General features: G+C 48.0%; 1 protein-coding gene across 2 annotated transcripts; it reads left to right on the top strand.

The window, feature by feature from the left end:
* Positions 1–2,755: 2,755 nt before the first annotated feature.
* Rbp4 (retinol binding protein 4) lies at positions 2,756–11,490 on the top strand. Of its 2 annotated transcripts, XM_051146411.1 has the most exons (6): positions 2,756–2,820; positions 2,930–3,065; positions 3,153–3,289; positions 3,436–3,542; positions 9,412–9,624; positions 11,192–11,490. In XM_051146411.1, exons 2-6 carry the CDS (start codon positions 2,946–2,948, stop codon positions 11,227–11,229), a joined length of 615 nt encoding a protein of 204 aa, XP_051002368.1. In that variant the 5' UTR covers positions 2,756–2,820; positions 2,930–2,945; the 3' UTR covers positions 11,230–11,490. The 2 variants fall into 2 exon arrangements, with proteins under 2 accessions (XP_051002368.1, XP_051002366.1); XM_051146409.1 differs by lacking the exon at positions 2,756–2,820 and having other exon boundaries at positions 2,895–3,065.
* Positions 11,491–11,772: the final 282 nt, after the last annotated feature.

Below are 11,772 nucleotides of genomic sequence, written 5' to 3'. Positions count from 1 at the left end.
TGAATAATATTTTTGAAAGAAGACAGATTGAGATCCCCTACAATTATTCGCTATACAGCAAGCATCAGGGCCAGCAGGATGCGCTCCAGGAAAGTCACTTGACTAGAGGTATGACGGAACTTTTCTTTCAGAAATATTTAGCCAGAAGCATGCCATCACTCAAGTTATGCAGGAACTGGGCCCAGAGGTGATGGAGCATGCCTCTCAGGACTCGGGAGTCAGAGGCAGGGTGAGTTCAAGGCCAGCCTGGTCTATAGAGCTAGTTCTAGGATAGCCAGGGCTTCACAGAGTAACCCCGTCTCGAATAAACAAAAAACAAACCAAACCAAGGAAGAAGGAGGAGAAGAAGAAGAAGAAAGAAGAAGGAGGAGGAAGAAGAAGAGGAGGAGGAGGAGGAGGAGAAAACCAAGTTATACAGGAACAGTCAGATTTCTACTCTGGAGTGTGAAGAGGGAATACAGTGCTGGGCAGGTGTCGGGGAGGTACCCAGAAGTCCTTTCCTGGGTGCAGAGATGTAGATCACACACATCATCAAACACACAGTTCTGCCACACCCTCCAGAGCACATCATATTCCAGCTGGCCGGGATCACAGTTAGACATCTTAATCTGTAGGCTCAGCCAACTGTAAGCCAAGGGGAAAAGCACATAAAGATCTAAACAACAGAAGCAACTGGAATTTGCAGCACAACAATCACTCTGCTGAACCTCTGGGGACACAGCGATGTGTTGCACATCCTGTTGTGACCTCCTGCCATCGTGCAGACCCTCAGCCTCTCCCCAGTCTGTTTATCTGAGTATTGGACAACTTTGGCTTGTTTTTGAACTATGTGTTAGGCACTAATGTCCATATCTCTGCTGAGTTTTTATTATTACTCTCTAAACAATACAGCTAATAACTATTTGCACAGCAATATGCCATACTTGTGTCTATACTGAGCATGTAGTTTTTCAGTTTTTTGTCATTCCCTAAACAATACAGTACAAAAGTTATTTGCATAACATTTACATTTTGTTATGCATTATAATCACAGATAAGACTGAAATATATGTAGATTATATTCAAATGCATCATTTTATGCAAAGAACCTGGACATCCTCGGATTTTGGAGGGGCATGGGGCACTGGAATCAAGCTTCTGTTGAAACAGAGGGGCAAGTATGTACATCCTTTGGTAAAACTAGCCCAGTCCAGTTTCCCAGTTGCCAGCTAGACCATGTTTTTTTATTAAAAGAGCAAGCCTTTAATTCCAGCTCTTGAGAGGCAGAGGCAGACAGATCTCTGAGTCTGAAGGCAGCCTGGTCAACAGATCCAGTTCCAAGGCAGCCAAGGCTACACAAAGAAACCCTGTCTTGACAAACCAGCAACAACAAAGGTAAAATTTTCCAGTCAGGCTGCTGGCCAGAAGCAGTGGTCCCTAACTCTGGGGTCCTCTAGGGTTAAACACATAGACCCTGGTGCCATGGAGACTGCAGGGAACACAGTGGTGCAGGAGTGGGAACATAAAGCTGAGAGCCAGGCAAGTGGGTGTCCAAACGGTCACAGGAAGCCGAAGGAAGCCACAGATGTCTTTGCAAGGTAGCCAAGTGCGGCTAACTGTTGCAGGAAACACCAACCAATTTTTTTGTGTGGTGTGTCTCCTCTCCTTTCTCTATCTCTTATTTCAAGTCCACCTATGGCAAAATGGTCAATCTCCTCTCCGATGCTCAGACTCTGGGCAGAGGAGACATAAATACTTTCTTGGCAAAAATCACTAAATCTCATTGGGTCAAAAATCTTCTTTTGGACTGCCTACATGGATTGCAAGCTCCAGATGCAGACGGAAATGCAGTAAATTGTGTTATGCACAAGCAAAAAAAAAAAAAAAATCAGCCAGTCAACAGCCTTTTGGCTACTGACCAATAAGGTTATGGAGTTCTTTCTCTCGCCTTTTGTCTACTCCTGGCCCGTTTTCCTCACCGTTTTGGAAATAAATGCAATCCCAATATGGTTTAGGAATAAAAACGCCCAGTAAACAGTTGCAGTTATGTTTTTCAGTGTGGTTTCAGAGAAGTGTGGTAACACAAGTGGACAACCAACCACTCGGCCACCAGCGCTTCGAAAAATATTTCCTGTCCTGACCAGGTTGCGTTTCTAGAGAATATTTAACAGGGAGCGTTTTAGTTCTTCTAAAGATGATGAAACTAAAGAACAAATATTGACGCAAACAGCACCACAACTCCTCAAAGAGTAAAATATGCCCTTTTTTCTAAGGGGAAAAAAATTCCCAGCCAAAATATGCCAAAAAAGCTACGCACAACAGGTCCTCAGGAGAAGCAGGGGCCACTTGGGAAAGCCAAGCCCTGGACACTAAAGTTCCAGAACTGCATCATAGGTCTCTTCTTGCTCAGTGAGGCCACCATCACCACACCATGGCCACGTAGGCCTCCAGCCAGAGCAACAGGACCTGGAGGCTACCCCAGACCGCAGCTGGCTGCCGCTGGGTACCCGGGCCAGCTCTTGGCCTGGTGGATCGTCTGCACTGGAGAGTTTGGCTCCATCGAGACCACCCTGAGCGGAGTTCGGGCCAGAGGCCACATGGGGGGTGGGAGGGAGGCTGACTGAGGGGCCCCGCGTGCGTTCAGGCGGTGAGTCAGGGCGCGTTATGCAAGCCCGGCCGCACCCCCCCCCCCGCCCCCGGCACCTCCCAGCGGTCTTTCACCCCGCGTGGTTACGAAAGCGCGACCCCCTCCCCCCAGAGTTATAAAGCGCGGACAGCCGCTCGCCTCCCTCGCTTCACGCGCGCGAACGCGGCGTCCAGGCTTGCACGGGGCTCCTGCTGGTGAGCAGCCGCGAGCACCCCCGGGGACCTGCGGGGCGGGGTGGGACGGGACGGGAAGGCGGGCGGTGCGGTCCTCCGGCTCCGCGCTCACCCTGCGCGTGTCCCGCAGGGCAGACTCCTGAGTGATGATGGAGTGGGTGTGGGCGCTCGTGCTGCTGGCGGCACTGGGAGGCGGTAGCGCCGAGCTCGAGCGCGACTGCAGGGTGAGCAGCTTCCGAGTCAAGGAGAACTTCGACAAGGCGCGTGTAGGTATCAACCCGGGTCCCCAGATCCCTGCGGGCCGGCGGGGGAACCCCAAACTCCAATCCCCAGCTCTCTCTTCTCTTTCTTAGTTCTCTGGGCTCTGGTACGCCATTGCCAAAAAAGACCCCGAAGGTCTCTTTTTGCAAGACAACATCATCGCTGAGTTTTCCGTGGACGAGAAGGGTCATATGAGCGCCACCGCCAAGGGCCGAGTCCGTCTTCTGAGGTCAGTGGCTTCTGGTGGGCTGTGTGCAGCGGTCCAAGGTCTTTGCCTGGCTGGGAGCCTAACCCTCACTGGGAAGGGAAAGCAACACCTTGGATGGGATAGAAACCCTCTCCTGGCTTGGCTTAGGATTCTCTTGGCTTTTGCAGCAACTGGGAAGTGTGCGCAGACATGGTGGGCACCTTCACAGACACTGAAGATCCTGCCAAGTTCAAGATGAAGTACTGGGGTGTAGCCTCCTTTCTCCAGCGAGGAAGTGAGTAGTGGGGCATAGAAAGTCAAATGACTGTTTTTCTATTCACTGGCACCATTGGGAAGGGCTACAAGAGACAGAACCCTCAGCCCTGTCTGAATTTAGAGGGGGTGGGAGGGGGTTTAAAGAGGCCGGATTCTCGGCTTAAAATACCCGGTCCAAGTTCAGAAGGATCTTTGGGGCTTATCGGGAGCCATTTTCCTGGACACCCACTGTGACCTGCTCCATACTGCCTCCTACATCACCAGAGTGGAGTACTCTGTCTCTTTGGGGTGGAATGCTTGAGACAGTGCAACTAACTGTCTGGAACATCAGCAGAGGTCGAGGTACCATTGAGCACAGAGTTGGCTCACAGCCAGGGGCCTTCCAGTGGATTACCAGCCAGGCAGTGTTCTGGATACTGGATACTTTCCTTAAATACCAAGGCAAGGCAAGGCAGGGTTTTGAGAACTACTGACAAGATTCCCTAAAGCTTTAGGGACGTCGGCTTCAGAACACACAATCTATAGGTTCTTTGGTCCTCACCCCATTTCACTTACACTATTAATCTGAAAGCTATTGATAACTAAGAAATAATTTGGGGTGGGGAAAAATATCGTGAGATCTCAGAGAGGGAAAATTAACCCTATGGCAGTGATTCTCAGTCTGTGGGTCGCGACCCCTGCAGGTGTTCGGATGACCTTTTCACAGGGCGTTGCCTAAGAGCACCAGAAAACACAGATATTTGCATTGTGATTCATGACTGTAGGGAAAAAAAACAGTTATGAAGTAACAACGAAAATTATTTTATCACTGGGCAATCACCACAACATGAGGAATTGTATTAAAGGGCTCACACCATTAAGAAGGCTGAGAACCACTGCCGTAGGAGGAAAGGGAACGCCTAGGATAAATTCCATCTTAGTCTGGTTTTTCTGAAAAGAAGCTGCTGTGCAGTGTAATGGTTAAGGGTGCCGCATTAAACTCAGGCAGCCTGAGGGCTGGATTTGTGGCTCAGTGGTATAGCATTTGCCTAGCGTACCCAAGGCTTTGGAGTCACCTATGAGCATGCGCGCTGCCCCTCCCCCGCCGCCCCGCCCCTCCCACTTACACACTACCTGAGAGTTCAAATCCTAACTAAACTATAACCTGTAGGACCCTGAGTTGTTACTTAATTTTTCTGTGCCTCAGTTTCCACATGGGCAAAGCAGAAAGAATCACAGTACCCACACCCTGGAGCTGGGAACGTATGGGCATGCAGGAAAGCACCCGAAAGAGTGCCTGAGACATAAATCCTGTGTTTGATATTATCCATTCTTAGTTACCTCTTAGGTCAAGGAATCATAGCTTTATATACTGGGTGTGGAGTGGGAGAACCCACAGACACTTTCAAGTTTATTATTTAAGGCAATAAATGAGTGTCCCGAGGCACGCGCACAGCTGACTGTTGGGACCCAGTGACACGTGTAAAGGAAATGGTGTAAAGGAACATTTACCCCACCTTCACCCCCATTTTCTGACTTATCTACAGACTCATTTGAAGTGCTTGCCCACCACTGTCATATAGCCTTTTCTGGAGAAGTGCTTCACAAACTCCATATTCATTCCTTGTGCTCATTTCCCTCTTCCTTGTCCTTGCCCTTACATCAAGCGTGAATTTGGACAGAAGATTTAGAAGACCACTTCAGAGAGGCCAAAATTCTCTCACTCCTTGTCATATTCTCCATCTTATCAAATGGAGTGTTTATAATAAGGCAGGCTGGTTGGAAATAATCGAAGGCAAATTAAATGTATAAACCTCTATAGTTGGTGCTGGAGCTCCAAGAAAACCCTGGCATTCTTAGTCCCTACTGTAGATTAGAGACCTAAACGCACAATGGCTTACCGTGAGTTTGTCAGCTGGATGAAACAACGGACTGACTCTTTGCTATTTTTCTGACTTTCCCCTTCTTCCCCCCACCCCTGTAAATGGCCTGGGAACTGACCCCAGAACCACGTTAGGCAAGAGCTCTAAGTCTGAGCCACATCCTTCAGTGCTAGCTGACTGCTCTGGCCCGCTGTCCCCCCCTCCCTTGGGCACCCTCTGTACCGGCGTCTTTCTCATTCTACCAACACACGGGAGGCACCTCAAGAGTGAAGGACATTGGTATCAGCCTATATTGGTTGAATATAATAGACTAGATTTTCTAACGTTTGCTTTGCTTTGCTTGATAGCAAACTGAGTTATGGGATAGTTCCTATTTAATAAGCTCGTTGGAAGAGCTACTCACAGTAACACATGGAAGTGCTTAGCTTGGTGCATAATAGGGACTTATTAAATATTAACTATGATCATTAGTTTGTTTTGCCCTCCCAGAAAAACATGAACTAAGATGTCTTTCTTTTTTGTCCCAAATGAATGTTGCCGCTCTCTTGGCCATGGCATCCCTGTTAATGTGAGGAACACTGCAGGCTTGAACATCTACATCGGTGCTTCTCGAAGTCACTGACTTTGGCCAACTTCAGCTAAATCAGTATTTTTTTTTCAAAGCACAGATCTCTGGTTCCAAATCAGACTTACTGAATCAGAAACCCTTTGGGGTGGAGCCTTGTATGCCCATGTTCAATTGGCTCCTTCTGCGCAGGGAAGTTTGAGAGTCAGTGAGCTAGCTAATTCAAACTCTCATGGTCACAGATGCCGTCCCTGTACTGAGGTCATTGTCATGATTAGCTGGCAATAGGCTGGGATCTGTCTCCTGGATGCTTTAGTTGGATCCTTCAGCCTGAGACTCATAGGGAGCTTCTCACCTGGAGGACGCCTTGGCTCCTCTAGGGAACCAAGGGGACATTTTCTAAGGCCACAGCAGTGAGGGCAGTGAATGGCAGATGTTTAAAGAAAGCCAGCCACCAAGACAGTTCCCCCTGTTAAGCATTTGAAACCAGGCAGCTCTAAGCTCTCAACCTATCGATTCAGTGTAGACATAGCCATAGTGTAACGTCGTATTTTGGGGTGAAGGGGGGAGTCAGGGACTTCCACCCTCAGGCATCCTCTTCACAGTCTACCATGTGTTAGCTGACTGTGGGATGACTTGGGGTGGGGGTGTCTATTTCTTGGAGGAACCCTACCAGACTGCAGGAGAGCAGGTTGGACGGCTGGTTCATTCTGGCAGCTCTGTTAGAGGAGGGAGTATCTGGAGGAGGGAGTATCTGGTGGAGGCTGTTAGAGGAGGAAGTATCTGGCAGAGGCTGTTAGGGTTCTTCATGATTGAACTATTTTTGCCGAAAAGAACTTGGAGATAGACCAAACCAACTCAGGCCGACTTTTAAGTCAAAAGCAGTAGCCAAGGGCACTAAAACCAGGCATCGAAAGTTAGCCCGTATGTCACATTTTATATTCTGGCAACAATTTGAAGGTAAAATTGTCAAGCTGCAGGTATGCCGGCCTGATAACCTTCTGGACCCTGAGTCGAGGTACTACTTGAAGCATGGGTGCCTTTGTGTCTGAGGCAGCTTCCGGATGCTCTTTATGGCACGGTGATCCCATGACTGCTCAGGAGCCTGGGGGAGGGTGGAGCCTGTGGTGAGGGGGTAGCCCAGCAGCAGCCACGCGGCTTCTATTCCCAGTCCATCAACTCGGCAGCTCCATGCCTAGCAGATGAGTTGTGGGTCAGGGACATTTTCAAGCCAGGCCTCTGAAAGCCTGGAAGGTAGAGGAGTGGCTCGTCCCTCCTCTTGGCGGGTGGGGACAGGGGCTGAGGAGCAGGGCTGCACATTCCCTCCCGTGCATTGCTCCTGTGGGTCTGAGTTTAGGCTAAGCTGGATCCTAGGCTGGTATCTCAAGTGTTGATAGAGAGGCCCGCCCAATGATGACTTACAGTGTGGACTCGAGTGGCCTTACGTGCTGTGATGTCTGGGTATCTAGGCCTCTCTCTCTGCCTTCCTCCAACATGAACCCTTACATGGGTAGATGGTGTCTTGCTTTAAGACCTGGGTGTGAGAGGGAATAAAGTCTGTTTGTCCTTGTCCCCTCCACCCCTAATTTACCAAATGTCTGGGGACACCAGTAGAGGTTACGTATGCAAACTCTGGTGATTTGTGTTCTCCTGCTGAACACTAGCCCTGCCCTGTGCCCTGCTCCTACAGAAATTATTCCTTCTGTTATGCACCTCTTTCTCCTCATCTGTAATATGTAGTAATGGTAGACGCTTTGGAATCGATGCAAGAAATATCCATGTATATATATGTGTGTGTGTGTGTGTGTGTGTATGTAAATGTCTATGAAGTAACTGATCCCAACCTTGGTTATATGTCAGAAAGAAGTTTAAAATGAAATATATCACTTTCATCTGTACATAGAGTTTCTGATAAACACATTTCTGTTCTTTCTATGTAGCATTCACACATATATATGCATTCTTATTAATTTATTTTCTGTCTGTCTTTGTTAATTTTTTTATTTTTCTATTATTATTATTATTATTATTATTATTATTATTATTATTTGATTGGTTGTTTTTTGAGACAGGGTTTCTCTGTGTTTCCCTGGCTGTCCTGGAACTCTCTCTGTAGACCAGGCTGGACTTGAACTCACAAAGATCCACCTGACTCTGCCTCTCCTGAGGGCTGTGATTAAAGGTGTGTGTCACCACCACCAAACTGTTTTTTAATTTCATGTTCATTGGTATTTTTCCTACATGTATGTATATGTGAGGGTGTTGGATGCTCTGGAACCAGAACTATAGACAGATGTAAGCTGCCATGTGCATGTTAAGCATTGAACCCGGGTCTTGTGGAAGACCAGACAGTGCTCTTAGCCACTGAGCCATCTCTTCAACCTGGCTTTGTTGATCTTTTTGATCACTTGCTTTATGTTGCCTCCACACAATGTACACCCTAGCCTTGAGGAATGCATATGATCTGCATTGTTCAAGGGCTCTGCTCTGCCAAGGAAGTCTTGAGGAGAACAATTTCTCCCTGCTCCCCGTGTGTGCACACACACACATGCATTGTATACACATGAGTGTGAGGGTACATGAACCAGCCTGTGCATGTGGCTCGCAGAGCAAGGTGTTGGCTTTCGGAACACTCGCTGACAGTCTTATTCCTTTGATACTGTCTTTCACTGACCAAAACCTTGCTGTTTCAGTTAGGCTGACTTACCAGTGACCTCTCAGGGTCTACCTGTGCCTGCCTCCAGGGCTAGGTTTCAGGCCCATTCCGCCATCCTGGCCTTTTACATGGGTGCTGGAAATTTGAACTCAAGTCCTTATGCTTGCAGAGCAAGCACAATTACCCACTGAGCCCTCTCCTCAGCTTCACTCCCCCACATACAAATTCTAAGGAGTATAGAAGCTGGACAGAGAACATCTTTTGCCCCCAAGGCATCCCACTTGTCAACCTGGAGAAGTGAATGGGAGTCCCAAGCATGAATAAGGATAGCATCAGAAAAACTATTATCATCAGATTGGCATCCTCTAGCTCACCAAAATAGGGGATCAGCGGGCTTAAGTGAGATGGGCAGGAAGTAGATTCTGCAGAGCATTAATAATATCATGACCTGGAGTTGGGGGATGACAGAAGTTGGGGGCAACCAGACATAAGATAAAGACACGTGTTGTTGAAAGGTAGGTCGTGAAAAGATGGCAGTACATCCTCAGTGGTCCTTTAGAAAGTGTGCCGCCTGTTTTCAAGGAGTCATGACATGAATGAGGTGCCTTCCGTGCCAGGACTCCTTTCTGTACAGTTATCAGGAATCTCTGCAGCGCCCACCCCACCCCACCCCCCCCCCCCACCCCACCCCTCCAACCCCCCCACCCCCGCCCCGGGCTGGTTAAAGAAAGACAGCCAGTTCCACGGAGTCAGTGGTAGCAAGTTGGTCAGGCCCCTGGGGCCACTGTGGCTCTCTGACTTACAGTGGATGACCATTGGATCATCGATACCGACTACGACACCTTCGCTCTGCAATACTCCTGCCGCCTGCAGAATCTGGACGGCACCTGCGCAGACAGCTACTCCTTCGTGTTTTCTCGTGACCCCAACGGCCTGACCCCGGAGACACGGAGGCTGGTGAGGCAGCGGCAGGAGGAGCTGTGCCTAGAAAGGCAGTACAGGTGGATCGAGCACAGTGGTAAGCAGCTCTTCCTGCGGCGCTTGGCAGGGCCAAAAGAGAGTCCGCTGCGTCTGTGTAAGCGGGTTGTCTGAGGAGCCTCTTTTGGGCCAAGTCTCGGCCCTTCTTGATTAAATCTTTCCCAGGGCTTTTCATCAGCCACACGGAGAAGGGACAAAACCCTGGCACTTTCCCCCCAAACCCTGGCACTTTGAATAACCAAAGCTGCAGGGCCACTCTCTTCTGGTATTTTACTCTCAGTGCTACACCTTGACAGACCATTCTGCGGGAATTAGAGTTTGGTGGGGATGAAGTGTCCCTAGTAAAGAAATGGATAGGATATATAGCCATTTTATGTAAAACCGAAAACAGAGGCGTCAGTGTAGCGAGTCCTGAAAAGACAGGTGTCTACAATATTCTTTATTCTTTACCCCCCCAAAAAAAATCACTCAATTAACTCACTGGGTCTCCACTTGAGTTTCTTAGGGAGAACCCCTGGGATAATAGTGGGATAATTTAATAGCTATTGCCCTTAACTGATCCTAATTTAAATCTCAGAAGCATGGTTGGGGAAAATGGGCTGTCTTTGACATGCACTTATTTCTATGGGCAACTGGGCTTCAAAATTAAAAAAAAAAAGAGAGAGAGAGAGACCTGGTGGCACTCAGAGGACAGCAGGTTACCAAGAATAGACTTGATACCCTATGAGCATATACAGGGGGAGGAGGTCCCCCTCAGGAACAGTCATAGGGGAAGGGAATAAGGGGAAAATGGGAGGGAGGGAAGAATGGGAGGATACAAGGGATGGGATAACCATTCAGATGTAACAAGAATAAATTAATTTTAAAAAAAGTCAAAAAAAAAAAGTAAAAACAAACAAACAAACTGGTATGCTGAAGTACAGAAAAAAAGAACATTTGGGGGGCAACTCAATGATCCAACATACTAGTAATGTGAACTAATACATGCATACATGAAAGTGCCGCCCTGGGGTATCAGGGTTGGGGATGGGGGAGCTGAAAGGATTGCATCACATTGAACCTCTCACGTAAGTCACCTCAGTTAACCCTTAGACATACTTTATTAAGTCGTAACTTTAACTATACATGTTCTACCAATGAGAAAATTGGAGGCTAAGAAAAAAAAGTGCATTGCCTAAAACATCCAATAGATAGCTAAGTTAAATGCAAACTCAGACTTGTGTCACTCTGAAGTCGCTTGGGGTGCATTGTGGTGCCACAGGGCAGGGACACCATGAAGACTATGGCGCTGTTAACAGTGAGGCTGAGGTCAGGCTGGTGTGGCCCTCATGTCCCAAGACAGGAGGATGGGCTCTGAGGCAGCTGGGGATGCAGAGGTAGGAATAAATGGAAACTGATTTATGCAGCAGGCCCTGTGCCCTCCGCACTGCTGCTCCCTGGAGAATTAAAAGGACTCCAGCATCAACTGAGATAGAATCTGTGAAGTAAAGCCACACAGGATCATATGAGTGGCCACAGGCTCTAAGGCTGCCCAGCCATTCATTTATCCACATTAACACTAGTGCAGCCCTCTGCTGCCGCTAATGGTTTTATTTTCTGTGTTTCAGGTTACTGTCAAAGCAGCCCCTCAAGAAACAGTTTGTAGTGACACCAAGGATGTAAAGTTTCATTTGAAAACTTCCGATTAACGCTCATCCAGTGTTCATCTCTATTTATCTTAGAAGTTTAGTTTCCCCACCTCTCCTTACCTTCTCTAGGTGGACGTTAAACCATCATCACTAGACCTAAAAATATACGTGGGAATGACTGAATCTGTTCACACGAATGTATATCTGACTGAAGTTCCCTGAGAGACATTTGAGGCTTGGGATTCCAAACTTGGTTTATTAAACATATAGTCACCATCTTCCTGTGCGTTGAAGACTTTTTTTGTGGTCCGCTCTTTTAGATGCCAAGACTTCATTTCCATATTAAAGACTGGCCTCTAACTTCCTGAGAAAGGGTTTCCTCATTAATCCAGGAAGGCCTTAATAACAGCCTACCAAGGCACTGACAGCCCAAAGAGGAAGTGAGTGAGGCCAGGCCATCAGGACCCAAGGCCCATAGGTGATCAGGACAGAAGGCTCACCTCTGGATAGAGTTGGGAGGCCAAGAAACATAGATCAGAGTGAACGCTAGGAAGCTACTC

The sequence above is a fragment of the Acomys russatus genome, chromosome 5 (genome assembly GCF_903995435.1).
Source record: "Acomys russatus chromosome 5, mAcoRus1.1, whole genome shotgun sequence".
In the NCBI taxonomy this organism is placed as follows: Eukaryota; Metazoa; Chordata; class Mammalia; order Rodentia; family Muridae; genus Acomys; species Acomys russatus.
The sequence above is the reverse complement of the archived record's forward strand: the minus strand, read 5'-3'. Positions and strand labels throughout refer to the sequence as shown.

Coding starts and splice junctions, on each gene's coding strand:
- Rbp4 (XM_051146411.1), top strand. CDS start 2,946: ATGATGGAGTGGGTGTGGGCGCTCGTGCTGCTGGCGGCACTGGGAGGC. Junction 3,066..3,152: donor AGAACTTCGACAAGGCGCGT/GTAGGTATCAAC, acceptor TCTCTTTCTTAG/TTCTCTGGGCTCTGGTACGC. Junction 9,625..11,191: donor CAGGTGGATCGAGCACAGTG/GTAAGCAGCTCT, acceptor TCTGTGTTTCAG/GTTACTGTCAAAGCAGCCCC.